Source organism: Ciona intestinalis, unplaced genomic scaffold (assembly GCF_000224145.3).
Source record: "Ciona intestinalis unplaced genomic scaffold, KH HT000129.2, whole genome shotgun sequence".
NCBI lineage: Eukaryota > Metazoa > Chordata > Ascidiacea > Phlebobranchia > Cionidae > Ciona > Ciona intestinalis.
Genome location: NW_004190451.2, coordinates 5,697 through 32,700, shown reverse-complemented (window position 1 = coordinate 32,700; position 27,004 = coordinate 5,697). Strand labels below are relative to the sequence as shown.

Sequence of the window (27,004 nt, the reverse complement as noted above, 5' to 3'; positions counted from 1 at the left end):
CCCTANACAACTATTAGTGACCCTAGTTGGAGCAATTGCCGTTAAGTGTCTAGCCCAAAGACACATACGCCCACAATGGTAGCATGCTTGGAACAATTGCCCATTACCTCTGGGTTACAGGCAGGTGCGCTAACCACTATGCCATGGTGTACAAGCAATAAAATAGGGTGACATCCTTATGTTTTAACACCATGTTTGAACTGAATACCAGCTTTTAAGCTGATGTTGGGTGTCTATATAAAAAGATCAGCAACAGTTTAATGCGTTTACTGAATTAATCCAGAAGTTTCTAATGTTTGATAACTAAGACTAAGCAGGTAATCGAATTTTAACAATGCCACCCCAGATTTGTGTTAAAAAGACATGATATCTGTGTACAAAGAACAACTTTTTTCTCTTAGTAGTAGCCCCACCATGGCCTAAACACAAGGTCATTCCTCGCGTACCAACTCATTCTTACAAAACTTTTCTTAGTATATCAACGACACAGTAAATTTAAGGGTCTATATTAATTTAACTTACTGTATAAAGAACTCCTCCAACCACTGGTCCTAACATACCACCAACGCCAACTAAAGCTTCAGATAAACTCAACACGGTTATTGATCGCTCGGAAAACTCCTGGAATACAATGGCAAACATGGCGGTGAAGGCCGCGCTGCTACCAAGACCCATTAAGCCTCTGCTTATTATGGAAAGTATGAGGAATGAAGTGGCATCGACATTTCCCAACAGCCTGGTAAAAGATAGATTAATAAACCAGTGAAGTACATTGATTAAATACATAGTGCTCAGTGTGATATATATTGACATTAACCCTTTTAATGGGACTACATTTTTACCTCAAGCACATTATCACTACTAAAATGAAAGCTGTAAGTGCAAGATTGTTATAAGTGGTGGAATGCTTGGTAACAGGAAGTGGTTCACATGCTTTTTATTACGTAGAACTCATAAATAGCAGATAAACAAAACACGTAGTACTGAGTGGGAAGATGTGTTCGTTACATGGACCAATATAGTCAGCATACAGCTTACTCGTGGCAAATCTTACCAAATAACAATGGTCTAGAAGCGTTATATTGCTTTATATAAAATGTTGACAAAAAACTCGCTAAAAATATGGTTTTATAACACTGACCAGAATTTTTTAATTTCAAGCCAAAATTTTATTCAATTAGATCTTTAATACCAAGTATGGAATGTAAGCCCACATTTGGCTAAAAATTAATGATCACAGGTTATGATAGCTGTTAGTGTATTGTGTATGTGTAAAAAAATGTGTTTACCCAAAGCAAAGGATTGCTCCAGCATTCCAGAACATTCCAGCAATAACACAAAACTTGGCACCAACACGAACTAACTGTATAATGTTAAAGAGATGTTTATACTATGGATGTGGCCATTTTAGTCTTAATATAAAATATTAAATTATTATTAAAGTTGTAGGTTTTGAAATTCAATACACATATTTCTTATAATAATCAACACACAACTTTAGTGTTTATTTCCGACATTATACCTTATGTAGCAACGACATTATACCTGATGTAGCAACAACTATGTGCCAAAAGCTATATAACATCTTTTTAATATAAACTATGATTAATGCCAACCAAAGATAACATACTACAATTCCAGTAACAAAAGAAAAGAAGATTCCAGTGATCGAATATGATGAGAATATTAACCCAACTTGAACTGAGGTAAGACCTTTTTGTGCGGCCTAAAAAAATAAATATATATATATAAAGGGCTTTATTTCACAAAATCTAATTCACACATTTGCTTTTGCCTGTAAGAAATTTATAACTGTTGAGCAGGACATATTTAACTGCATTTTACATTAAAAGCTGAGAGTGTTACTAGAATTTAGTAAGAACTTTAAACTTTTACAATTATTTAATTTGAGTTACTTCAACAGTATGATTCTGTAGCCAAGATATTGAAGGTAATAGATTCCAGTCAGCAAAATATACACTGAATTTATAATGCATAGTATTCATATGATTAGAAATGGGCCTTTACGTTACACTTACCACCACAGGAAAAAATGGAGCAATTGCAGAGTAGCCCATGATGTCATTTAATGACAGTAACACTAGTGAAACAAAAACTTTCAACTGACGTTTTGTGTATCCCCAATATAATTTCTCCACCACATCATCTGGATCCTAAAAATTAACAAATCATAATGCGTTAAAATAAATGCATTCAAAAGCTATATATATTTTGAATATATATTATATTACTTTAATACTATATATATATATATATATATAGTATTAAATATATATATTACTTTAATAGTAATACACACAGACACAGTCAGTATCACACACTACCTTGTCTCTCTCTATTAAATTAGTGCAAGGATCATCATCAAATATATCGTCTACGTCGCAAGGTTGCACCAGATTTGATACAAACTGATTGTGTTCAAACGACCCATACGACGTTGGGCTATCTGCATTCACTGAAAAACTCTTTGAAGTCCTTTTCCTTATATCTGCATGACTTGGCGGAGCCATTGAAACAGAATTTGACCGTCGATATAAAGGCAAGACGCCCCGTATGTTATATTGTTGATCAGTATTTGATTCAGACTGTTGTCCATGATCAGATAAGGAATTTGATGTTGTGTTGTTAGGAATATCAAAGGTTTTTAAACCAGAAAATCGTATATCAACAGAATCCAATGGAGGGTTTTGATGGTCAAACTCGGATGAGCAATGTGAAACATCGGCAGAAGTATCTGCTTGATTATCAATATTTTCAGGCATGTTTTACGTCAAGGACATCACTACAAAAATATATACAAAATTAAATACGTAGTAATGATAATTCTAATGAATACTAAACGTTTTAGCTTTACTCTGTATATTATATAAATTATTTAAAAGTTTAAAACACAGGCGTATTACAAACAAAAACAAAACATTGTGAATATTAAATAAAGTTATGTGTTTTACTTATACATGTATTACTAACAAAATGGTTCAATCTTCATTGCAACCAAAATAAGCACCAACAGAAACAAGAAATTACTATTTCAGAATATAGTACAATAAATTTGCTTTAGGAACTTCTATTTTTAAAGGAGAAATTTAGAATGAAAACCAAAATTAAGAAGTTGAGAATTGGTCAATGAATTCAACTTGTTCGGCCTCTTGTTTCCTCAGAGACTGGTGTTGCACATTCAATCGCTCAAGTTGTGTTTTCTTCTCCGCTATGAGTGCTTTCAACTGTTGTTGCTGGGATTCCCTCTGCTTGGCAATTGACTTGAGCATGTTACGAGAACCGATGGCTTTCATTTTCTCATTTTCAACATCTTTTGCGATTGTGTCGGTCATTTCTATGAAGCTACCAACAAGTTTTTGAAACTGGTCGATTTTCGAGACGAATTCGTGGCATTCCTCTTTCAGTTCAGATGTCTGCTGATTAGTGTCTGGTTTTAAAACTCTGAGCTTGTTAACTTCGTCAAAATGAAGCCCTGCCTTCTCCAAAATATCTTCGGAAATCATGATCCAGCTTTTAATTAATAAGTAACGACAATTTAAGACCTGCTATTAACAATATAGGTTAAAGTGACAATATACAGTTATTGTTTAATCTCTAAAGCTCAGATTCAGTCGACCTGTCACTGCGTGGCGGTGACAGCAGTTGACCAGCTGTAGAACCGTATAGCCACCAAAGCGTCCATTTACCTCATTGAACAGTAATCTAAAGGCTACGAAGCTAAAGCACATGCACATTTAACGTCCGGCATGTTTCGGTGCGATGGTGTAATTTCAATTTTGTTTATTTACCACCTCAACTTTTTCGTTCGCTTGGTATGTTACGCTTCGTTGGCTTCAATAGTTTTTATTATTTTTATGTTTGGTCACCGACATATTATAAACCAGGGTCCTCTGTTATAAACTATATCTCTGGCGTGCTTCCAAGTGAAACTTCACTTCTATATAAATGGTTGATAAAGTTCAATATATAATACACAACATTCGATAATGTAATATATTGATTTGAAATAACGAGCCGCCAGAGTCAGTCGTTGTATGTTTATTATATACGCTAGCCGCCAATCGCAAACGTTGGCCACCAAGCCAGTACATGTACCACTGGGTGAATTAGCGGTCATTAAACGGTATAAACATAATATTAAATTAAGAGTCTAATCAGCATTTGGCACCGTAGCACAGCGGATAGAGGGCCTTTCCATAACATTACAAATTCAAGGCTCGTCGCTGCTACCACTGCGGGCGTATGTGTTGTGCAAGACACTTAACAACAATTGCTCCAACCCTCCAATAGGTATACAAATTGTTAGTCATGTACATTAAACTAAAAAAATCCCTTGTGTATAAAATCGTCTGTCATGCGAGGATAAATATAGGTTACATTTATTCATTTATAACGGGTATTTTATGGCTTTGTTAACACTAAGTAGAGCAAGCGAGTGTGACGTCACCACCACTACTTTCCTATATAATACTTAACTTATTATTTCATCGTTTACACTTTACGAGCATAAAATTGTGCTTCTTTTAATTTCACATAACAATGCTGCAACACTGAAGACATACAAAAGAGAAATAAAAAAATATAGGAGCTCACAAGTAAACGACTACAGGAAATATGGCTTTCAAGATAAAAACATCACGCATATGGAAAACCAACTATTCATAGTAGAGACCATATACCATGGCAATGGCATACAACGACGTGTTTTGGTATCGTACTGTTGCAAACGAGTCTGTCTTGTCGTTCCATAAACAGCGACTGCCAAGATACACACCAGGACGTTCTTTCAGGCTACCAATACTGACCACCACAACGTGCTTGTATCGCTTGTAGTTTTTCGCTTTGAGAGCTTCGGATATTTTGGCCGCGATGGCAAGAGATTCATTGCGGCACATTTCTGGGTCATAAGCACTTTCACCAAGATGACTTTTTAATATGTTCATAGCAGTTCCTTCAATCTCGTACGGCTTAAATCTATCCTGCGTTTTATAAAAAAGAAAAATAATAAGTTTAACAACCTAGACGTGAAAGTCCTATATATGAATGATAATTATAATACTTTTTTTGTCTTTTGTTTAGTCTCCAAAAAATAATAGGGTATTGTGGAAAGATGGGACACATTTAGCACATGATATACAAATACTCTGATCGTGTTTTAAACAATTACCAACGATCTTTAGAAGTCGTGAAGATACGGTTTCCTAATTCTTTGCATGCGTTCTTTGTTTATTACCTAATTGGTCGAGAAAATATAACGAAAAGGTGTCCCATCTTTCCCCACCCTACTATACGAAGTAACGAAATGGCAGGAATAAAGCGACAAAACGTCATTCGTTAAAACACGTTTATACGGGTAAAATATTGACCCCAAGAGAATGTTATACATCTATATAATATGTTCGCTTACCTCTGGATCCATCCTGTACGTATTTTCGTACTGCACCTTTTTCGGATGAATCGAAAATGACGCTTCGCTGGCTGCTTGTTGAGATCTTAATTCCTCAATGGCTACTGTTGGGTAATAACTTTGTTACGAAAATACCTGTACGATTTATTAAATCTATTATATTCAAAAACTATATAAACCAAGCAGAATATATGCGTGATTATACTAAAACGCCATTTTAAATTAAGGCATGTTGCACATAGGAATCTACAACTAACAAATGAAAACGAGCAAAGGTTAATCATTATTTCATAGTTTATGTGATGTTATGTCTTTGGACTGTGGCCATACAGTTACTATCGCCATTCTCTATACGCAATGATCGAGGCTATTCAATATTTGTATTTGAAGTTGACGTGTTGACAGACCGGCTATGTAAACATTTACCATCTCAAATAAGCTGTAACCACTAGCTTCGTCTCATAAATAACTAAGAAAAGGAACTTACCATCGTCCATTGGCGAATTATCGGAGGGCACAAGCAGTTTGCCCTTCGATTTTTCAAGCTTCACCTTTCTAGCTTTGCTCATTTTGTATCTTTCAGTAATGAAACAAATACCTTAAAAAGATATGATTTTAGAATTGGGAGATATAAAAATGCAGTTAAGAGGCATTTCAGTCAATAAATATTGGTTTACAATTATTATTCTAAATCTGCGCATATATGCTCTGTTCTATAAAAGCAACACCTGTAGCGAAACGGCTGTAATCTTTAACTTTTGATCGAAATATCAATAAAAATATTGGTTATTCTTTATTACCATGCTCTCGACATGCCTAAATCTGTCTGCAGTGCAACTATCACGTTCTTCTTATACGAGCCTTTGTAGAGAAAAGTGATTTTAGGCACATAAGACCTACAATAAATGTTGTGCGCACGTGCGAAGACATTCGAGTTATCTGGGTTTGAATTTTACTAGATAAACTAATTTGACAGCGAAAAGTTAATCAAAATTGAAATATGAAAAGCGTTGAGGCTTTACACCTCCAGTGAAGTTTTTCAATGGTGGTCGTATCTTAGTTACGGATGTTTTGTCCCATTGAATCTTTTGTTGGGAAAGACAATTGTTTTATTGATGGGCCTATGGGGATAAAACCGCTGCGGTATCATGTGTATTCATTCAATTGATACTCAGAATCGGGAAGGAATGATTATGGATCTAACCATATCCTTGAAAACGTCATTGGTTTCTATAAACTTTCTGCGACAAAATGGACGCGCAACGCTGCTAAAGTGTTATAAATGTATTTATCGACAAAACAAGGGTGAACTCACATATAGTGTAGCTATTCTCCAATACAGTACAACCAATCATTGCATTTTCAACGTGGACGATTGCTTTTAAGTGAACGGTACGGAAACAAAGCAAAATAAAATATAGCCCACTCGGTATTTAAAAGCAGCAGGTTGAGAGAAGATGGGACACATTTTCATTGGGAGTAAACAAAGAACGTTCAAAGCATTATAAAACCGTATCCTCTCTACTCCCATAGACCGTTGTTACCTGTTTAAAACACGATCAGTATATTTGGACATAGTGTTCTAACGGTATCTCATCTCCCCCATAGTATACTATATTAACTTTAACTGGAATCGTGCATTGGTTAGTCCATTTAGATGGTGTACCCCTCCCTATGTTAAGGCTAGTTAAATAAATACGTACAATAGCAAGCTATCCGTATACGTCGATTTACGCAAAATATTACTTCAAAACAGTAACAAAATAATAATTAACTTTCGGGGTGCTAAAGTCATGCGAATGACGTTGACGTATTGGTCACGAATGACTGCATATGCCGGTGTACGTCCTAAGTAACGTAATAATGCTTATGTAGTAGCAAAGTAGATAGAACACAACAAATCAGATATATGTCAATGTCAGTTGAAATTTATTTATGTTTTCACAACAACTCAGTAGGCATAATGGAATGAGTTAGTTTATATCATGAACGTTTATTTTATTACAGATACTTTTTACAAGACGTAACTTTTGGTTTCCCATAATATATTTGCAATGAATAACATGGTGCATTACGGAGATAAAGGTAATTATTTATTTTAAATCTTGGTGATATTAACCTTTTTCGATGGCTGTTGGTAATATATTTTTACTTTTGTTAGTAAGTTTAGTAATGAAACTTAAGCTGTTATTTGTTTGTTTTACAGTTCGCAATGGAAGGCAAGGTGGTCGGATAATGATTTTCCTGTTCCTTTCAATGTGCATTGCATTGCTAATTGCACTTAGCTACAAACAAGCTTCAGTTAACATGAAGGTGATTACCTTTTATGAATCCAACCCTATTGTTACAACTTGTAAGCTAAATCAGAGCTTTTCAACAGTTTTAGCAATCCTTGATTCCCTAACAGTTACAGTTTTAAAATATGCATAAATGCAGTACTTTATTTCTCCTTGGGCAAGACATTTATAGTGGGCAGTAGCCACAAATGGGTTGATCTATACCAGCATTTATTAAACTTGGGTAAATTTATTTGAATAAATAAGCAATAAGCATCATACTACATGTTGGGGGTAAATCTGATAAGCATCTTTGTTGAATGAGTAAAGCATACAAAAAGTTTTAAGAACCACTGATCTATACCAACAAAAATATTTACCCACAAAGTTATATTAACTTATATATATACATGGTGATGGTGCACAAGATGGGATAAATAGTTAAATTCATTCATTCTCATCCAGGAAAGAGCTGATGATATGGAAGAGAAATATAGGCAAACACTAAAGACTTTTCAGACATGTAGTTCCAACAAAAATATTATTTTTGAGGAACTTAACAGTAAAAAAGTAGAAAACATCGAAATTATGAACAAGAAATCTAAACTGACTTCTGATTTGAATGATTGCTCGGCTTTAACGGTAATGTTTTAGTGGAATAGTAATGATATCACACTGTTGGGTAGTCTATAGTTTCATTTTTATACTTGTCTAGAGATATGCTGTTTTCTGATAAAGTATCACACATATATTTCTCATGTGCACAAGTAAAATCTTTAAATAGGTTTACAGAGGAAGCATTTTCATAAACAATGCTGAAGTATTCCAAATGCCTATTTATTTTATATGTTGTTAAATTTATTGGTGTTCACATCCGTGGTGTACATAAAAAACATTTGAAAAAACAGATATGCATTGTAGCTGCCATGCTCTGTAAGCCTTGATTTTAACTGTGTGCTTATTGTTGCATTTAAGCCAAAAATTACATTGTGAACCAACAAGTTGTTAAATTTTTGTGATTTATAAATGCAATATTACTTGCAAGTTCAACTGTAAAATGTTATTTTAATTGAATTTCAGAAATCTTTGCAAACAAATAAACTGGAGATGGGAATACAAAGAGATGATGCACACAAACAATTGTAAGAAATTAAAATCAGTTTATAGAGTATGATAGTTTGTTTAAAGTAAACAAATTGATTTGCTCTCAAATCCTTGCTTTTTAGTTTTTATTAATTTAAATACTGAATAATAAAATTATGAAAATCTGACTATTGTGACCACTGACCAAAACTCCCATCAATTCTGGCCAAAATTCCTCTTTGTAAGCCTCACATATAGAATAGGTACTTTTATTGGGCATTATTTTTAAATTCTAAATTTTACTAATACAGAGTCGAAAAGGAATCCAAAATAACTGAGTTGCAGCAAGCAGTAGCTGAAAAGGAAAGCGAATTGGAAGAATTACGAAATACAAATGCGGAACTAAAGCAACAACTTCATGAAATGGTGTTAAAAGTGGATACCTTTGAAAAAAATGTAAGTTTTTTTAGGAGGCTAAACTTTAATATTCTATGGAATTTAGATTATATGAATGTTAGTTTCTTTGAGAGCAAAATAGTACATTTTAGAGAACGTGTTTTGCTTAGTATAATACAGCTTATTGATTGATGTCTATATCCTATATATTATTACAAAATTGCATTATTATACCAATGCTAAACCCTGTCTGTATGAAACATGATCCAGTGCATGCAGCGCACAGGATGTTTTAACAGTACAATAGGTTAACCTGTCGATAAAATCACACATCAGGATATCAATATGTTATTGTTACAGTTTTGTTCTGTATCGTCATATTTGAATACCCTATAGTGCAATAATGTTATACACTGGTTTATCACAGGATGTTTGACCATTATGTCAAAAAGGTTTAAATTCAGTACAAAGTAAAACAATAGAGCAGAGCTCTATAAATGGGATTAATTGCACAATTTAATATATCTAAGACTAAGTAATAAAGATGCCTATTCAGTATTGTAAAGTGCAGTACACATCGTGGTATGCCAGCATACATTAATATCATTACCCCTTAAAAACTTTTGTTTTCTGGGTTATTTAAATAAACATTATTTACGTACTAGTAGGCAGTGATAAAAGTTAATTTAAAAAACGCATAATATGTATCGTTTGTGATTTGTGGCCAACAGAATAATAATTTGGCAATTGATAGGGAAGATACACGTGCAAAATAACTAGGTTAGCTAAATTTTATTTTGTGTTTAGGGTAAAACTTTGCAACTAAGTGAAAATGTTGAACCATTGGAGAAAGGAAACCCGGCTTTAAAAGAAGATGCATTATCTTTAGGACTGCAAGGTATTAAGAATGTTGAGCCTCTAGAAAGCACTGGTCTATCTCCAGAATCAAGTGAATCAAACTTAAATGCTGAAAATGTGAAAAAAGAATCTTCCAATGTAACTAATACATCAAACATATTTAAATCTGATCATAGCACTGAGAAGCCCAAAGTGGCAAATCCAGATTCTGGTAAAACCAAAACCGGTAAATCTGCTGATACAGCCCTTGATCTTGAAGCAACACAAAACAAATTGCCTGAAAAGAATGACCATCCTGAACCATTAGGCCAACCAAAAACAGCAAAAGAATCTGTTGAAAAAGATAAAAAGGACACAGAAGTGTCAGAGATAAAAGAAATTCTACCAGAGAAGGGAATCAAAGCTAGTGTTCAGGTAAAAACAAAAGTGGCCGAAAAAGCAACCACTGAGCAAAATAAGCCAAAAGATGGAATCGAAGAAAAGAAAGTAGTATCTTTGAAAGAACAAGCGGCAAATGAAAATCTATCCAAGCCCCTGGTAGGTGAAAAGAAATCAGGAAATCCAAAGTTAAAAGTAGTTCCTTCTGAAGAGGATGAAAGTGATGTTTATGATGCAGATGTCCACTCTGAAAAAGACACTGGCAAAGATGATGTAATGGTAGCACAAAAGATCTAAACATTGCTACATACATATTACTCTCGTATCGACAGTAGCATAGCTAACGATACCATTCTATTTTTCTTGGTAATGTCGTTTTACTCAGTTTTATTATTTTATTTTGTCTATGCAGAATAGCTGTAACATTGTTCCATTAATAATAAGGAAAAGTGCTTCAAACTTGGTGGTACGCTTGTAAAATCCACATGTAAATTGGGTGCAGATTTTTAGAGGTTATTTAATACCAATGTATTAAAAATTCTATGACATGTGAGATTCTTCAACCACTATTAACTGTGCAGTAAATATATATTTTTGTCATCTATTTAAATTGTTGTTTTATTTACCTTGATGCTTTGTTACATCTATACACTGAAGCACCTATTCATTCAAGCCATGTTACACTGTAGAAGTAAATGCACATTCATAAAAATCTTTGTATATAAATAAACAGGAGCTGTTAATCTCATATTGTGATATGTACACATAGCAACAAGGAATATGACAAAGTTTTACTTTTGATCATGCTGTGGTACTGCTTAATATGTAAAACTTATTCCTACATTAGAATCTTAAGCCCACTACTATTTGCATAAACCCAGTGCTGCAGTCGTAAAAAGAAACAGAGTAGCATTTTACACCTGAACCAAATAGCCAACAGAGTAACAGCTAACAGGTTAACCCATCTGACTGATTCATCACTTACAAGTTTCATACATTGTATAAATAGTCTCGTTTAATATAGATATTATAAACATTGTCCAACAAATTAATTTTTCGCAAGTCCATAACAGTTTTACTCATTAACAGTTTTACGGGGAACGTGAAATTATCATTCCATTTCTTAATCGAACTAAGATAAGTAACTATACTTTGTTAAATATAAAATATATATAATATTCGCAACTAAGAAATACCATCATCTTGTTTCCTATGTTTTTCTACCGAACTTCTAATAGACTTTTTAAGAAAATTTTTAGGGTAAAATGTATAGAAAAGTTTGAGTCCAAAGATATCAGGGTAATATTATTTTACAACAAATTACCATTTATAGTTATTTTTGTGCTTCACAAATTTATATCTGGCTACAACAAAAACCGCAATCTTAACATTTCTGTTATTTAACTATTCGGAAAAAATAAAACATTATGAGACATTATTGAATGAAATTCAAGCAATCTTTGATGCAAATACGATTTAAAGCAAAATGAAATCTCCATATAACATCTTTTAAACTAAGTCTAAATTGCTTAGTCGAGTAAAAAACAATATTGTTTTCTGCATAGCATAGCTACATCGTACAATTATGCAACAAGATTAAAATCATTGAAAATTAAATATAACATAACAATGTATAATGCTTATATACTAAATGTGTGTGTATTGCACTTACACCATGCAGAATGACCGCACTAAACAAAGAAGCAAAAAGATCTGCCATTAACTAAATCACACATGCAGTACGTAAGCACACAACAAGGTTTAAATATTCAGAAACTTGTCCATCTCATTATAAACTATATCTGGTTCATCCTGCATTACCCAATGTGTTGCTCCTTCTACCATGCAAACTTTCATGTTGGTTGCATGCTCCTAAATGTTTACACTATTAAACCAATATCCATTCGTCTTTTATGACTATATTGTGAATACTGCTCTACTTGAATTAGATGTTATATAGAATTTGACTTAATATTACAGATTATTGTACTCGGCCTATCCATGCAGCACAGACTTTAAAAACATGGCCATAGGTACATTTTGGTAGGCCTACTCTCCAATTTAGTATATATTCTGTTGTAAATATGTTTCAGAATAAATATATATAGCAATAACAGCCAATTTTCTCTCAAGATAAATAATTTAAATACTTTTCCAAATTTACGTTTTCACACACATCTGGCTCCATACACTTTTGACTTCAGAAAAATGTTGAGGAACAAAAATTTACTTACCTTACAATATGGGACCAGTATTTTATCCAAGGCTGTATCCTTATCACCCCATATTAGGAGAAGAGGTTGTGTTACTTGCTTACACTTCTGTGGAAGTCCTAAGCCTTGGTAAATAGGATTTCCTAAAAAACAAACAATAGCCTATACAACAGAAAATTGTATGTGATTTTCTAAAAAAAAACAATAATAGGAAGTTACTTGCTTACATTTCTGTGGAAGTCCTAGGCCTTGGTAAATAGGATTTCCTAAAAAAACCAATAGCCTATACAACAGAAAACTATAGATACTATCAAAAAATACAGCCGTATTAAATACTGACAATTAGGGATATTAAAAAGGATGACCATAAAATACACCCTTGCAAACATATACCTGTTTTAGTGAAAATTGCAAAAACAAAATTATTGATATATGTATTTTTTTGCTATGCACTAAACAGTAAGAATTGCTACAATTGTAGGCATGTTTGATCTTGAGCTGTTGTTTATTCGATCTTACTTCCTCTGTAGTAGTTGATCGGATACGTGATGTTCCTTCCAACACAATGCTTAAAAACATTCACCTCTTCAGAAGTCAGGTTCTTCTGTGTATCTTTCAAGACACCATAATCATTAGACTTTATCAAGAGCTCTGGAATCCAAGGGATTTGGAACAAGAATATGTACCAGCTCTTTAAGAACTGGATGGGATTCTGAGACAAGCATTTTCTGCAATATGATATTTTATATTTTTACCACAAAGTTGTGTAAAAGTAATGGTTTAACTGTCAGTATGTACCAGCTCTTTAAGAACTGGATGGGATTCCGAGACAAGCATTTTCTGCGAAACGATATTTTATCACAAGGTTGTACAAAATTAATATTTAAACTGTCAGTATTTCACTTGATACAGTTTATATGTTTTGGTATTTAATTACTATTTTTAACTGTTACGTTTTATTTCATATCTTACACTAATGCACTGAAAACTGGAGCATTCATGATGACCACTTTATCAACAAGATGAGGAAAGTATTTTGGTACTTCCCAAGCAATGGCACCACCCCAGTCATGCGCAACTAATGTAGCACGAGGGTAGCCAAGTGCTTCAATTATTTCAGCAACGTCGTTTACCAAATAATCCATGTGATACTTATTAATTCCTGAAATAAAAATTAATTTGAGTTAGCATGTTCAAAAAATATAATTTTCTTGCTTTTTTTAAAAAAGTGTGTATAAAATCCCTGAAAAAAAACTTTCTTCATTACTTTTCTTCATTAGATGATAATATCAACAGTTTAACATTGATTTGGGCTTTATACCTTCCGGTTTGCAAGAATCACCATATCCTCTCATCTCAAATAGAACAACATAATACCGATCACTATACTGCTTCATCATGTGCCTCCATGTATACCTGCAATTAAAAAGTTCATAAAACGACTATGGTGTAACAAACTCATTTTGAAACATAACCTTTAACCATAGCTATATGAAATAGTTGTCTAATAAATATCACTTCTGTGAGTCTGTGACCACCGACTCCCAAGGGGAATTGAAGAGCATGTCATCACACAACTAAAAATATTATCCTTCTTTAAAAAAGATCATTTTAAAAACCTATTTAATATTATACCACTAAAGTAGTAATATAAATTGGTATCGCTCAATCAGTTTAAATTAGTTTGCCGTTTATGGTAACATAATGTTAACAACAAATGATCGAACTACCCTGCTAAGGCCTGTTAATCAGAAAACTCATTATGAAATATTGGGGTGCCGGATAACTAAAAGGGTATATGTATCCCAAAAAGTTAAGGACAATCTGTTCAAATACACAGAGCAAGCATGAGATGTATAATAAAACACCCTCGTTATAATGACCGTCTTTGTCTCCCCACGTAAGGATAAATAGGTAATATTCATTCATTTATGTGTGTATCACAAAAAGTTTGGTAAAACGGCTTATAACTTACCAACAGTCCGGGAATCCATGAAGAATGATCATCAGCGGTTTATCTTTTTCTCCAAGGTGAACATAATGAAATTTGTTTCCAGATTCAGTTTGAATGAAATCATGATTAACCTTGACACAGCTGGCGACTAAATGAAATCAAAAACAGTTCCAAGTTCAAACATTTATATAATTCAATATACATATATAACAAGAATTTATGAACTTTGCGATTACATGGCATCACACTTATACAAACAAACGATCCATGTTTAAAATAATAATAACAAATATTATTTATTACCTTCGGGTAATTTAGAATGATCTCCCTTCGTAAAAAACTTGTTAACTCGTTGTTTTCCCCCTAATAGGGTGTAAACGGTGACCACTGGGACCACAATGCTAGCCCAGAAACAACCAACCGCATAATAGCACAGACCAAGAAAAATGTCTAAGAGCCTGTTGCTCATGATTCTTTTCTGCTGAAATGTACTTTACAGTACTTTACTTGCAAGCAGCAAAAGGAGTAACGTGGCAAATAGAACTAAACAAGGAAGTAGGAAAGTACATTAAAAAAGACAACAGTGCGAGCGGTACGTAATTAAAGCCGCATAAAGTGGCAGAGTTGGCGGCGAAGTCTGCTGACCAATTAGATAACGGAAGTAATAGGTAGATAGGAAGTTTAGGCAACTTATACAAATCTGAGGAATGATTGGCCAAAAATGCGGAACAGTCGGTGCATGCTAAGCAAACAAAACTCCGACAATGCCCCGTGCTCATACCGAAATAAAATTCAACTGTAACGTTTTAGTGTATTTGCAATTTCACTATGTTTGTGTAAAATAAATGACGATTCGGAAAATATTGTTATCGAATTGTACTGCATACATCCTGGAGGCTGGGGCGCAAACCAAATGAGTCCCGCCAAAGCCATAGAAATACAATTTCTATGGCTTTGAGTCCCGCGCTAACATTTAACAAAAGAGCAGAGATTTAATGAAAGGGTACGTATATTATACAACTTCATAAAGTAAGTTGAATAAATAAACTTAACTTGTTTTATCTTTCCATAGAGATAAGACGACAGGCGTTATAACACGGATAATCTGTTTCATGCAGCTTGTGCCCGCTTACCACGTATGTAACTTTGTAGGTCGTTCTTTTTTTTCTGTATAACTGCCAAAAAACATCAGTATTTTTGGTCGGTCTATTATTTATTTATAGACCCACAAGTTTATACCAAGAACTGACAGCCGTTGACAATCGTTGAATGTACAAGAAACATTCACTTTATTTGACACAAATATTTGAACATGATTCCAGTTATCTGTCAAGTGATTTTCATTAGACGACTGTGTCATTGAGATAATACCAGATCTTACTGAATCTGCTTTAAGATAAATAGTTCTTGCGTTTGGAATCCATTCCAGGGATCTTACTCCTCCGTCTTCTTCCGGGGATCTTGAGTAAATCGCTCCAAACTCTCCTTCTTTTCAATTGACATCTTACAGTCTTCTCGAACATTTCATATAGTAGGGTGGGAGAAGATGGGACACTTTGTCAGACGAGACTATTTTTTAATTTTCTTTTTACGGACCCCCATGTAATGATAATCAGGAAAATAAGGTTACAGAATTATTCGACAGTATTATCACGACCTTATAAAACGCCCGTCAAAGCTCATTACTGTTTTTAAATATTAAAAAAATATGTAAAATAGAAACAGTATACTTTGAACAGGTAAAAAAATGCGAAATAGTAAGGTGCTATTTTTTAATACTCGCTAAATCATAGTAAAGCCAATGATTTTTTTAGTTTGCGTGTGCGAACGATTAAACTAGTTTCATAGCTTCATAAAACAACCGTCTCATAAAACTAGTTTCAGTTTTGTAAAAAAACACTGAGATATAAGCATAAAGAAAACAGGCAGTGGTCAATATGACTTTAATTTAAGATAAAAAACAACAAAAAATATCAGTTAAACGGTATATATATAAAGTTTACATGGCAAAGAAACTAGCACAGCTTGTTAAACTCGGTAGGTTAACTACAAGTTGTAGAATACTGCTAATGTAAATATATTTCAATTTAGAGTCCCATCTTCCCCCACATTGTAGTTTTGTATGTTTTCATTGCCAAACTTTAAAAGATTTGCTTTTAATTTAGTAATTTATACCTCAGGGGGTTTTCAACTATAAGATACTGATATAATAAAAAGATAATATTTTGTACCAATTGTTATGCAATAATATAATGTATAGGTAACATGTTAAAAACTATAGCAGTAGGGCAAGAAAAAGAATGTTTAGACTTACTTTTCAAAGCGTACAGCATTATTTCGTGTTATTTACGTATATTTCTATAAATAAATACACCTAATAATCAAAATTAACAATGATTTCAAACTGTCCCATCTTATCCTGTGTGTTTTCGAATTTGTAAAATTTCACTTGTTGTGCGGATAGTTAAATAAGTCCTCGTGTGATTTATTATTTTTTATTAAATTGGTGTCAATTAATAAAGGAATGATAGTACTAATTCGTGGTATTAACCAAAAACCGTCATCTATTTTGATTTTGGAAATATTTGGAAATATGTGCTTAAGTGTCCTATCTTCCCCCATTGTACTATATCTTAAACAAAACGTTGTTATACCGACATACAACACAAGTTATTATCTGTCACACCTACCTTGCCTAAATGTCCCCTTTGTACAGTTGAAGCTAAGGGTGGCGGGAACTCTGCACTGATGCATAACTTGGTTGTTGTAGCTTGAGCAATCCATTATGATAAGAAGCAAAGTTTTCTTTAAAGCTGAAGATGCTTTGTTGACCCAAGCCTGAATTGAATGATGATGTCGTATTGTTTCGGTCTGCCTTTTTATAGACCAGGGTGTCTGATCTCTTTAATCCTTATGAATTAAATGTGAAGGAAGTTTTAATTACCAGACATTGTTTTTGTTACACAGATCTTATCTGGCTTAAAATGTACTTTTACATCCGCTGCTGTCATTATGCTCTAATAATTTGACAACTTATTAAAAATCCCCGCTGTCATCATTCCGCTCAAAGATTGTCAAATTGGAACTTACTAATTAATCTTTCATATTAAATTATGCTCCACTTTAATTGGCCTATAGCGTGAACTTATTGAGCACGTTAGTGATCATATAGATCTCTTTTCTTTGAACAGTTGTTCTTGTTGTTGTTGTTGTTGTTGTTGTTGTTTTTTGCGAGACTATTTTCCGCACTTATCTCAATTCCTAATTCTAGCATTTTTCTTTGATCTCTTGATTTAAATCAAATCATAATATATATTTATAACTTTTGGACTGAATTTTTAGATTTATAACCGCACGATGAGCGATTAATTAACGATTACTTTCCTCATGCACTTTACATTTAGCGAAAACACTGTCTGGAATTTGGCGGGGAACGACGGCACGTGTTATATAAGATAAGAAATCCACACAACGATTCACGACTGAATCAAACTATTAGCATTTAAGTGGGGACGCATTAAATGCATTACTCTTATACCGTATTATCATTAATCGTAATTGAACCATAATTTTTAATTCAACATCATATGATTAATATTAACTTCTAACATTACCTGATTACTGCGTGATTACGGTTTGTCAAAATTTATGAAAACAAACGTTTTCAAGCGACGACAATGTTAACTAGTGTAAGTTTACAGTAAACGCATGGTACAGGAGTTGTACAAAGCGTATTTACACATATTCTCTACCAATCACTCAATCCTCATAATCATAACGTTCATTAGTTATAATACATGTATAAATACATTCTGCCTACTGCTCCACAGTCACCAATGTCGACTAGAACCCGTTTTGTTTGTTACTTCAGATTTGTTTTTGATCGAGCCCAGTCGACCGTTGTAGTAAAAGGATTAATTAATATAGCAGGTTGGGGGTAGATGGGACACCTTTTCATTTTGTTTTCTCTTTTGATTTAGTAGTAACCAAAGAACATTTAATGAATTATAAAACCGTATCATCACGACTTCCACAGACCGTTGTTAATTGTTTAAAACACGATCAGGCTATTTGGATATTATGTGTTAAAGGTGCCCCATCTTCCCCGACTCTACTATATTATGCTAATTAGTTAAAAACGTGCTCATTCATTAGATCTGTGATCTCTTGTGTTCAATATCGTGGCACGGTCCGCTTTTACTACTGTGTATATTTTTATATAACTTGTGCCATATACGATTCATTATAAAAATATTTATAGACTGTAGTCATGTACACAATTTAAAGACTTACAGTTGACCATTGATAATTTTATCTAGCGGTACACGTATGTTATACATTTGTTTCTGCATCGGCCGTTTAAGTAATTACGCTTTGAAGCTTCTTAAACCTTACATTGCTGTTATATGCTGCTTTCATTAGAGTAAGGGGAGAAGAAGGGACACCGTTTCATTTTATTATTTTCTCGTCCCTTTGGGTAGTAAACAAAGAACATCGAAGAAGTATAAACCCATATCCCCACGATTTCCACAGATCATTGTTAATTGGTAAAAAAACGATCGAATATTTGTATGTTATGTGCCAAAGATGTCCCATCTTGCCCCACCCTACTATATACCCATTGTAATATGTTTACTATACGATAACATTAAAAAAGTTAACCAATAATGCCTTACACGTAATAACACTCCCACGCTTAAACCCGTTTGTTTCCTATTTATCGGATTAAAATGATGAAGGATTACAAAATCGCAATTAGACTAGTGGGGCGTAGTTGCAGGAAAGTAATTTGAAACTTTCCGGTTCAAGCAATTCCCAAGGGTTTAATTGTAAAGAGATTAGACAATATCGAGTATAAAAGGGTGGGCCGAAACAATACAACATCATCATTCAGTTCAAACTTCAATCAAAGCATCTTCACCCTCAAGACAATTCTGCTTCTTATCATAATGGAATGCTCAAGCTACAACAACCAAGGTATGCATCAGTTCAGAATTTCCGCTATTGAGAATCTCTTTCGTAGCTACCCTCAGCTACGAATGTACGAAGGCGACATTCGGGCAAGGTAAGTGTGATAGATAACAAATCGGTTTATATGCCGGTATAACAACTTTTTGTTGAAGACATGGAATGTTCGAGAAGACAAAGATGTCGATTGAAAGGAAGGAGGGTACGGAGCGATTTACTCAAGGACACAAGGAGTTCGGAGTGATAATGACGGGAGACGGAGGAGTAAGATGCATGGAATGGATTCCGAATGCGAGAGCTGTTTATCTAAAAGGAGAATTTAGTAAGACTCGTTTTTTTGCTTAGTAGCTTGTAAAGAAAAAGTCAGACTTCCAATTGAAATCATTTGACAGATAACTGGAATCTTGTTCAATATCGGGAGATCGGGTTCGGTAAATGGGAACTCTTTATTCCTCCAAACCGAGACGGATCTTGTGCTATTCGTCACTGCAGTGAGCTTAAGGTAAGTTTAAAAGTAATTGTGAAACCTATGTTGAAAACTGCTGGTATTATGTATGAAATTCTGTACAGATCGTTATTGAAACGAAAGACAACCAACGAATCGAACGAATTTCTCCATGGGCAAAGTATGTTGTTCAGCGTGGGGGCAACCAAGGATTTCAAATGGAGGTTCTGGAATCCTCCTTCGTCGCAACAAGTACAGGTCTAATGTCATTACAACAACGTGTACGATTATATTTCTTGTTCTTACGGTTTTGCTTTGCAGTTTACTCATACACGACCAAACAAACCGGATCGTCTTCGTATCTACGAAGCACACATTGGAATTGCATCCGATCGTTGTGAAGTTTCCACTTACCGTCACTTCACAACAAACGTTCTTCCTCGCATTCGGGATCAAGGATACAACTCGCTTCTTCTTATGGCTGTGATCGAACATTCCTACTACCCAAGTTGGGGATACCAAGTCACTAATTATTTTGCCACCTCCAGGTAATATCAGCGACCATCTAACCAACTTATAAGCAAATCATATCAGTTAATTAACGGCCGTAACATTTCAGTCGGTACGGAACACCTGAAGAATTCAAAAAACTTGTCCAAACTGCTCATGGAATGGGTATCTATGTGATGGTTGACGTCATGCACGGAGAAGCATCCAAGAACGTTCTGGATGGATTGAACATGTTTGATGGAACTGAGGCTTGCTTCTTTGAAGAGGGAGCTAGGGGTTTCAACAACGAACATGATACCCGAATTTTCGATTATAAAAAGTATGCGATAGTTTTAAAAATAAATATTTGCATGTACATTTATTATAAACTTGCAGATGGGAAACTCTTCGATTCCTTATGTCGCAATTACGTTATTACGTCAACGAATATCACGTCGATGGCTTTCGATTCAACGGATTGTCATCAATGATCTTCCATGACTCATCCAAATATGGTATGTATGGGTTCTACATTTAATGAAACAAAGTTTCTATTTTTAAGTTTTTTTTCCCCAGCAGATCAACGATTTTCTCTCCGAGATAATCAAGACTCCCAATACTTCGGTATGCAAATGAAAACTGACGGTTTGGCTTACATCATGTTGATGAACGATATGCTTCACAATTTCTACCCGAACGTGATCACCATTGCTGAGGTAAAAGCACCTTAATATCACCTTGTGATTGGTGAAGATTCCTAACTTGTTCAATTACAGGATGTACCAGGTATGCCAGCTCTTTGCAGACCCGTAAGCGAAGGAGGACTTGGATTCGACTACAGGCTTTCTAAGGATGCTGCAAACGTATGGGCAAAGGTTTGTTCATACCAGCTACGCATCTTACTAAAATTAGTATATTCATTGTTACGTGACAGTTGTTATCAAGCAAAATTCATGTTTACAGTTATTTAATGATACGCGAGACGAAGATTGGAATATGCATTTTATCAGACAAATAATCAGAGAAAATCGAGTCGAAGAAAAACGAATCATGTTCACAGAACATCACGAACAGGTTTGTTGGAAAAGATGTATCACGAGATGATTTTTAGAGTGTTCCATCTCACATTGATTGTTTTAATCGACTTCTTGTAATTCTCAGAACGAAGTTGGTCGAATGACAATGAGTCGTAAATTGATCGGAGATTCGTCAATGTCGGAATCACAACAGTTGACCCCATGTTTAGATCGTGGGTTGAGTCTGTATAAGATGACTCGGTTATTTACCCACGCATTTGCCGGACAAGGATTTCTTAACTTTATTGGTGAGTTATGTAAACTTGTTTGCCTTTGTTATAACTATGCGTTTTAAAAGTTGTTTATGTATCTCTTATTGTGATACATTTCCATAGGGAATGAGTTTGGCCATCCTGACTGGGTTGAGCTCCCTTCCCCTTCAAATAATGACAGCTACCAACTCGCTCGAAGACAGTTTCATCTAGCTGACAACCAACAACTTAGATACAAGTTTCTAAACCGATTCGACCGAGCTATGAACAAGACAGAAGAGCGATATGGGTGGTTAAAATCTAATCAGGTACATTATTTCAAACGAAATCTTCATTAATCTGATGTATAACAACTTCCACATAATAGGCTGTAGTAACTCGAGCAGAGGAAAGTGACAAGGTGTTTGTGTTCGAACGTGCTGGACTTATTTTCGCGTTTAACTTTCACCCAACGAAGAGTTACCCAGATTACAGAATCCCAGTGGAACGATTTGGAAGGTAGACGAATGCGCAAATCTTTTATATATACATGCATACATACAAGCAATGTCTTTAACCGGATATTATTCCAAACTTGAATATTTTCAGCTATAAAATTGTGTTGGATTCTGATGATCGTTGCTTTGGTGGTCACAGCAGAAACCAATCCAATATTGAATTCCATGCCAAGACGGGTCATTACGACAACTTCCCTAATTCAATGATGGCAAGTTTATATTAACAAAGTGTTTTGAACCCTAGAACTTTTTTTAAATCGTTTGCTTCACTTTTAGATCTACTTGCCTTCAAGATCAGCTTTGGTGCTTTCTCTTTCCAACCTTGCACACAGAAGCAACTACGTCAACAGTAGCAACAACGCTTGCACTTCTTACTACGGCCCAGGCCAAAATGACTCAATTTCTGGCTGCAGCCGTAATGTTCGATTTGATCTCGAACGCCACAGTGAATCCTCCAAATATAACGACGAAAGCCGATCCTCATTTGGAGCATACGACAACAAATTCACCAGTGGAGCATATGGTCAAGATTTTAACAAAAGATCTTACAGCGACGAATACAAGAACCGAGGTCATGAATACAACAGTCGTCAGCAATACTGGTAGAACCATTCGCACCAAACCTGTGACTCTTTTTGTGGAATACGTGTCTTATTGTGTGTAGATTTGTGTTGTATTGTTGTGGAATTCTGATTGTTCGATGCCTTATAAATATTAATGTCCAATAAACGAAGTTTAATTTATTCATGCTTGTTGCTTTGGGTTATAAAGTAAAACAGTCAATATACTCTTGCTGAGTGCAGAACTTACTTTTTTCAGCTGTACACTTAACACCTTAGCATTCGATTTTCTCGTCACATTTGGTAGTAAACAAAGAAATTTCAAATAATTATAAAACCGTATCCTCACGACTACCATAGACCGTTGGTAATTGTTTAAAACACGATCAGGATTTTTGGATATTATGTGCTAAAGGTGTCCCCTTTCCCCCCACCCTACTATGCTTTATTAAACTACGATACCATAACTTGATGATTCAAACTCACAAACCAAGAAATTTCGACAGTTTTAATATGAATCCAAGAGCATTTATATGCTTTCTATCTGTCATTGAAAAAATGTTATATTCGTTCAACATCCCATTTTAATAATTAACAACAATAATCATCCCTACCGCGCGCTTTGTTGGACCGTAAGAAAACTGTCGAATAATACTTGGACATTTTGGGTTCACGATCAATTGTGAATCACGAAGCTGTTTTAAAATTAAAAAGAAACACCCAATGCCATGGTTGAATTTATTTCCGATTGATATTACAACAGCTTTGCGGTTGCAACCAGGACCATATCTTTTAAGAAAGCAATAAGCTATAGTGTACAAGCGGTAAAACGCTTATTTGCGTGCGGTGGTTGGTAAACCTTCAATTATTTCAGAAATATATTCAACATAAAAAAACATATTTCTTGGAGTGCTGTGTATTAAGCAAATGTTTTCATATAGTTACTGTCTGTTTATTTTTATAGCCACAGCGAACCTGGTAAACAAAACGTCAGTACATTTCTTCTACGAACAGATATTAGTTTTAAAAAGGCTTCTATATGCATGAACGCGTTGATGGATCAACTAGAACGCGTCGCTTAACGTTTGTTACATTAATTTGAGTCGTGGCATTTTTAGGTATAACAGCGCAGGCCGGCTATGTACAAGTAAAATTAACAACATCGATTATAACTTGAAATTGTGTTTCGAACACCAGCATGGGTGAGTGTGATGATTATTTTGGTTTCAGACTGGGTTTTGATTAAACGAAACTGTTATAATTTATTGCAGCTGATCAAAACGTTACCGAGCATAGACCTTCTGTGCTTCAACTTGTAAAAAACAATCTAAAAATGGTTAGTTGTAAAATTTTTATTTTTTTAATTTTTATAATTTTGTAAAATTATCTTTTTAGAAATGGGGCTGGGTCGTAGTAGTGGCAGCCTTTTTTCTTAATGTAGCCCCTACTCTAGAAGTAGCAAGTTTTGGTACCATCGTATCACCATTATCTCATGAATTCAATGCCACTAGATTCGAATCCGGTAAATTAAAATTCATAAAAATATGATGCTCCTTTTAAATGCTTGTCGAGTTTTTACGTGTTATCCTAATTAATTTATTTTATTAATCTAAAATAACAATGGTTTTAAACAGCCCGTTCTTACAGTGACTGATTGCGAATCGCTTAAAATAGTCTTATATTATGTATTTAGTATATTTATTGAAGTGTTATTAAACATATACTTTTTATTTGATACCTTGGTTAAACTCTTTTTTGCTGTATTGGGGGAGTTTTCGGTTCGATTGATACGAGCATGTTCTTTAAGGGTGGATTGGATCGTTGGTTGCTGGTTTCGCCCGTGGCATTTCACCAGTTAGCAACATCCTCATTCAAAGTCGTCTTGGTGCGCGATATGTTGCGTTGATTGGAGTAATTGGAGCTTCAGCTGCTTTGCTAGCAACGTCATTCGTTCATAATGTGTATGTGATGTTTCTTACCTACAGGTTAGAATAAACATTAAGTAAATATATACGACCTAATGAGCGTCTTTTAAACCGCTCTAAAAACTTTTGATCTGCCATATTTCTTTTCTCGCAGTATTTTATTTGGCATAAGTTTTAACTTCATTATAAACTCGGGCACGGTTTTGCTTGGCGCATACTTTCCTAACGAGAATCGGGCTCTTGCCACTGGACTTGCTTCAAGCGGGATGTCGTTCGGTGAGACGTTGTTATGATGTATATACACAGATTTAACTAGCCTTATTTGCTATGTTCCATGCGATTGCTATGGAAAACATTAAATAACTCATATTTATATACCGCTTCCAGTTGTGATAAACTGACATTTTATTTAGCTTTTCCTGACTTAAATAATGGATATCTACAAACAAATAGTAAACGATAACACATCTTAATCTAAAGTAAACGCTTTACCAAAATAACTACTACAGTAACTGAACCGACGTTGACTATACTAAACTGACGACTCTGCACAACACGACGCAACAAAAGCGTTAATTACTCGACGCGCGCTGCAGGAACAAAGCGCCGAATAAATGCTATCAAAGCGAGACCAGGAAGCGGGTGAAATACTACAGCAATAGGTAACCGCACGCTTGTGTTTTACAGGCGCCTTATTATCTAATGTCATATCCGAGGTTATTGTTACAAAGCTTGGATGGCGGCACAGATTTCAAATATTTGCATCAATCATTTTTGTAGTTGGCTTACCATGCGTAGCTACATTTAAACCCGCAATTGAAAGCACATCTTCACGTGAAGGTATCTTTAAACAAACGCCAAGTTGCTATTTCTTTTTAATATGTTTTTTTTTAGAAAATTCCGATACGATAGTGATCACCAAGTCAAACAGATGCGAGGCGTTGATAACTTTGTGTAAAACACCCGCCTTCTATTTGTGGTTGTTTGCAACTTTATGCTGGAGTGTAAGCTACTACCTGCCCAGCGTCTTTCTTGTAAGTGCTTTCTAAATACACTTTACTTATGGTTAGTAAAGACGAAACTTTAACTAGCTTATTGTTTCTTGCAGATTGATTACATGGAAAGTATCGGTATACCTTCTGCAACCGGAGCTTGGGTATTAACTGCATACGGGGTTACCTCTTTTGTTGGCAGAATACTTGCCGCTGTTATCGGTGAAAAGATTATGGCTTACGGTTCAATGTTTGGGGAAGATTCATGCAGAAGATTTAGTCTTGCGTCCGTTTATGTTGTTTGTTCAGTAATCGCGGGCCTTGTAACAATGCTAACGCCACAGTGGAAATATTTAGGAGTCGTCTACGCTTATGTAATAGGTATGGTACTGTCAAGCATATAAGATTAATATACCACACATAACATGTCTTATATATTTTCCAATCGAGTTTAATGATTTGACGTTTTTCTAACTCGTAGTGATAGGGATATGGTTATATAAATTTATTATGCTGTATGCTTTATGGGTATACCAATAATACTGCATGTTTTAACCAAAGTTAGTATAGACCAAGTTAGGAAACGGCGCTCGTCTGCGCCATTACGGAGCCCACAGAGCGTGAATCGCCTATAGAAATGCATCGTCGGCATGTGTTCATTTGGTTCTTGTAAGCGATACAAAGCTAGGAAACACGTATAGCGGTTGTTTTAACATTTAAAATATAATTTCTAATATAAATCTTGTTATATAATATTAAATCTAGGAATTAATGTGGAGTAAATTAATATTTTGACTGGTTTTCGGCTTACAGTGTGGTTTAACAGGGTACTTTACGTTGGCGATTAAGACTAGCATCGATCAGCTTAGTTTACATAAAAGTATATGATCATACCTACGAATCTACAGAGCCATTCTTTACTACATTTATAATCCAACATGAGTGGACATGCAGCTCCAAACTGCTTAAGTACTAGCAGATAAGGTGTTCGCGTTTTCCGATTTCATAAAGACCCGGTGTCGCAGAAAAGGTAGCTTACTAATTTAAGCAGAGGACCAAAAATAGTAACTTAGTATTGTTTTCCTTAATGCCACTTCGATATTAGGCAAATTTTACAAAGATACCTTAAGTTTCGTTGCCGGGTATACGTGTTAAGTTTGTGAGCCAAAAAGTAAAATCACGGCAATTTACATGCAAAACTGCAGCTAGATACACCAGTTTATGGTAATGTTATGCGTTTTTGTTTGTATTTTT

General features: G+C 34.6%; 7 protein-coding genes and 1 long non-coding RNA gene across 12 annotated transcripts in view; 3 read left to right on the top strand and 5 right to left on the bottom strand.

Annotated features, from left to right (window-relative positions):
• Window positions 1–496: 496 nt before the first annotated feature.
• Window positions 497–2,869, bottom strand: LOC100176757 (MFS-type transporter SLC18B1-like). The gene is made up of 5 exons (XM_018816052.2): window positions 2,346–2,869; window positions 2,040–2,174; window positions 1,631–1,726; window positions 1,290–1,363; window positions 497–736 (listed from the first exon to the last, which is right to left on the bottom strand). The coding sequence occupies exons 1-5, from the start codon at window positions 2,781–2,783 to the stop codon at window positions 514–516; spliced, it is 966 nt and encodes a 321-aa protein (XP_018671597.1). The 5' UTR covers window positions 2,784–2,869; the 3' UTR covers window positions 497–513.
• Window positions 2,870–3,072: 203 nt separating this feature from the next.
• LOC100178357 (intraflagellar transport protein 20 homolog) lies at window positions 3,073–3,784 on the bottom strand. The gene has a single exon (XM_002130188.4). The coding sequence runs from the start codon at window positions 3,522–3,524 to the stop codon at window positions 3,126–3,128; it is 399 nt and encodes a 132-aa protein (XP_002130224.1). The 5' UTR covers window positions 3,525–3,784; the 3' UTR covers window positions 3,073–3,125.
• Window positions 3,785–4,528: 744 nt separating this feature from the next.
• On the bottom strand, window positions 4,529–6,054 carry LOC100179176 (tctex1 domain-containing protein 1-like). Its single transcript, XM_002130151.3, has 3 exons — window positions 5,916–6,054; window positions 5,429–5,532; window positions 4,529–5,000 (listed from the first exon to the last, which is right to left on the bottom strand). The coding sequence occupies exons 1-3, from the start codon at window positions 5,995–5,997 to the stop codon at window positions 4,677–4,679; spliced, it is 510 nt and encodes a 169-aa protein (XP_002130187.1). The 5' UTR covers window positions 5,998–6,054; the 3' UTR covers window positions 4,529–4,676.
• Window positions 6,055–7,322: 1,268 nt separating this feature from the next.
• On the top strand, window positions 7,323–11,167 carry LOC100183080. The gene is made up of 6 exons (XM_002130103.4): window positions 7,323–7,513; window positions 7,635–7,741; window positions 8,170–8,346; window positions 8,785–8,846; window positions 9,099–9,243; window positions 9,991–11,167. Exons 1-6 carry the CDS (start codon window positions 7,483–7,485, stop codon window positions 10,714–10,716), a joined length of 1,248 nt encoding a protein of 415 aa, XP_002130139.1. The 5' UTR covers window positions 7,323–7,482; the 3' UTR covers window positions 10,717–11,167.
• LOC100180724 (epoxide hydrolase 4-like) lies at window positions 11,020–15,129 on the bottom strand. 4 transcript variants are annotated; one of them, XM_026838937.1, is made up of 7 exons: window positions 14,890–15,112; window positions 14,608–14,734; window positions 13,954–14,048; window positions 13,605–13,794; window positions 13,152–13,360; window positions 12,654–12,775; window positions 11,020–11,102 (listed from the first exon to the last, which is right to left on the bottom strand). In XM_026838937.1, exons 1-7 carry the CDS (start codon window positions 15,053–15,055, stop codon window positions 11,088–11,090), a joined length of 924 nt encoding a protein of 307 aa, XP_026694738.1. In that variant the 5' UTR covers window positions 15,056–15,112; the 3' UTR covers window positions 11,020–11,087. The 4 variants fall into 4 exon arrangements, 3 of the variants coding, with proteins under 3 accessions (XP_026694738.1, XP_002130027.1, XP_018671594.1); XR_717659.3 differs by lacking the exon at window positions 11,020–11,102 and adding an exon at window positions 11,424–12,291 and having other exon boundaries at window positions 13,216–13,360; XM_002129991.4 differs by lacking the exon at window positions 11,020–11,102 and adding an exon at window positions 11,424–12,291 and having other exon boundaries at window positions 14,890–15,129.
• Window positions 15,130–19,459: 4,330 nt separating this feature from the next.
• On the top strand, window positions 19,460–23,016 carry LOC100181508 (1,4-alpha-glucan-branching enzyme-like). The gene is given in 16 exon segments (XM_026838942.1): window positions 19,460–19,651; window positions 19,710–19,876; window positions 19,947–20,056; window positions 20,125–20,210; window positions 20,212–20,257; window positions 20,321–20,547; window positions 20,619–20,828; window positions 20,885–21,003; window positions 21,065–21,204; window positions 21,265–21,363; window positions 21,452–21,562; window positions 21,650–21,812; window positions 21,900–22,084; window positions 22,144–22,274; window positions 22,365–22,482; window positions 22,550–23,016. Coding segments are annotated over 16 exon segments (2,358 nt in total). The 5' UTR covers window positions 19,460–19,535; the 3' UTR covers window positions 22,880–23,016.
• Window positions 23,017–23,555: 539 nt separating this feature from the next.
• On the bottom strand, window positions 23,556–24,652 carry LOC113475164. Its single transcript, XR_003396910.1, has 2 exons — window positions 24,572–24,652; window positions 23,556–24,160 (listed from the first exon to the last, which is right to left on the bottom strand). It is a non-coding gene; the product is annotated as an uncharacterized LOC113475164 (long non-coding RNA).
• Window positions 24,512–27,004, top strand: part of LOC101243463 (monocarboxylate transporter 5-like) — a 5,328-nt gene continuing 2,835 nt past the window's right edge. The window contains exons 1-4 of one of the 2 annotated variants that reach the window (XM_018816047.2): window positions 24,512–25,034; window positions 25,446–25,598; window positions 25,653–25,792; window positions 25,867–26,131. In XM_018816047.2, the coding sequence (XP_018671592.1) occupies window positions 25,025–25,034; window positions 25,446–25,598; window positions 25,653–25,792; window positions 25,867–26,131 (568 nt within the window). In that variant the 5' untranslated portion in view covers window positions 24,512–25,024. Of the gene's footprint in view, window positions 25,035–25,445; window positions 25,793–25,866; window positions 26,132–27,004 lie in introns of both variants that reach the window. The other variant, XM_026838943.1, reaches the window with a different exon arrangement.

Coding starts and splice junctions, on each gene's coding strand:
- LOC100180724 (XM_002129991.4), bottom strand. CDS start 15,055: ATGAGCAACAGGCTCTTAGACATTTTTCTTGGTCTGTGCTATTATGCG. Junction 14,049..14,607: donor CATGGATTCCCGGACTGTTG/GTAAGTTATAAG, acceptor TTTTAATTGCAG/GTATACATGGAGGCACATGA. Junction 13,361..13,604: donor CCAGTTTTCAGTGCATTAGT/GTAAGATATGAA, acceptor ATCATATTGCAG/AAAATGCTTGTCTCAGAATC.
- LOC100183080 (XM_002130103.4), top strand. CDS start 7,483: ATGAATAACATGGTGCATTACGGAGATAAAG. Junction 7,514..7,634: donor GGTGCATTACGGAGATAAAG/GTAATTATTTAT, acceptor TTTGTTTTACAG/TTCGCAATGGAAGGCAAGGT. Junction 9,244..9,990: donor TGGATACCTTTGAAAAAAAT/GTAAGTTTTTTT, acceptor TTTTGTGTTTAG/GGTAAAACTTTGCAACTAAG.
- LOC100176757 (XM_018816052.2), bottom strand. CDS start 2,783: ATGCCTGAAAATATTGATAATCAAGCAGATACTTCTGCCGATGTTTCA. Junction 2,175..2,345: donor ATTTAATAGAGAGAGACAAG/GTAGTGTGTGAT, acceptor GTTAATTTTTAG/GATCCAGATGATGTGGTGGA. Junction 1,364..1,630: donor CTTTTGTTACTGGAATTGTA/GTATGTTATCTT, acceptor AACATTATACAG/TTAGTTCGTGTTGGTGCCAA.
- LOC100178357 (XM_002130188.4), bottom strand. CDS start 3,524: ATGATTTCCGAAGATATTTTGGAGAAGGCAGGGCTTCATTTTGACGAA.
- LOC100179176 (XM_002130151.3), bottom strand. CDS start 5,997: ATGAGCAAAGCTAGAAAGGTGAAGCTTGAAAAATCGAAGGGCAAACTG. Junction 5,533..5,915: donor TAATTCGCCAATGGACGATG/GTAAGTTCCTTT, acceptor ATTACCCAACAG/TAGCCATTGAGGAATTAAGA. Junction 5,001..5,428: donor CGTACAGGATGGATCCAGAG/GTAAGCGAACAT, acceptor TATAAAACGCAG/GATAGATTTAAGCCGTACGA.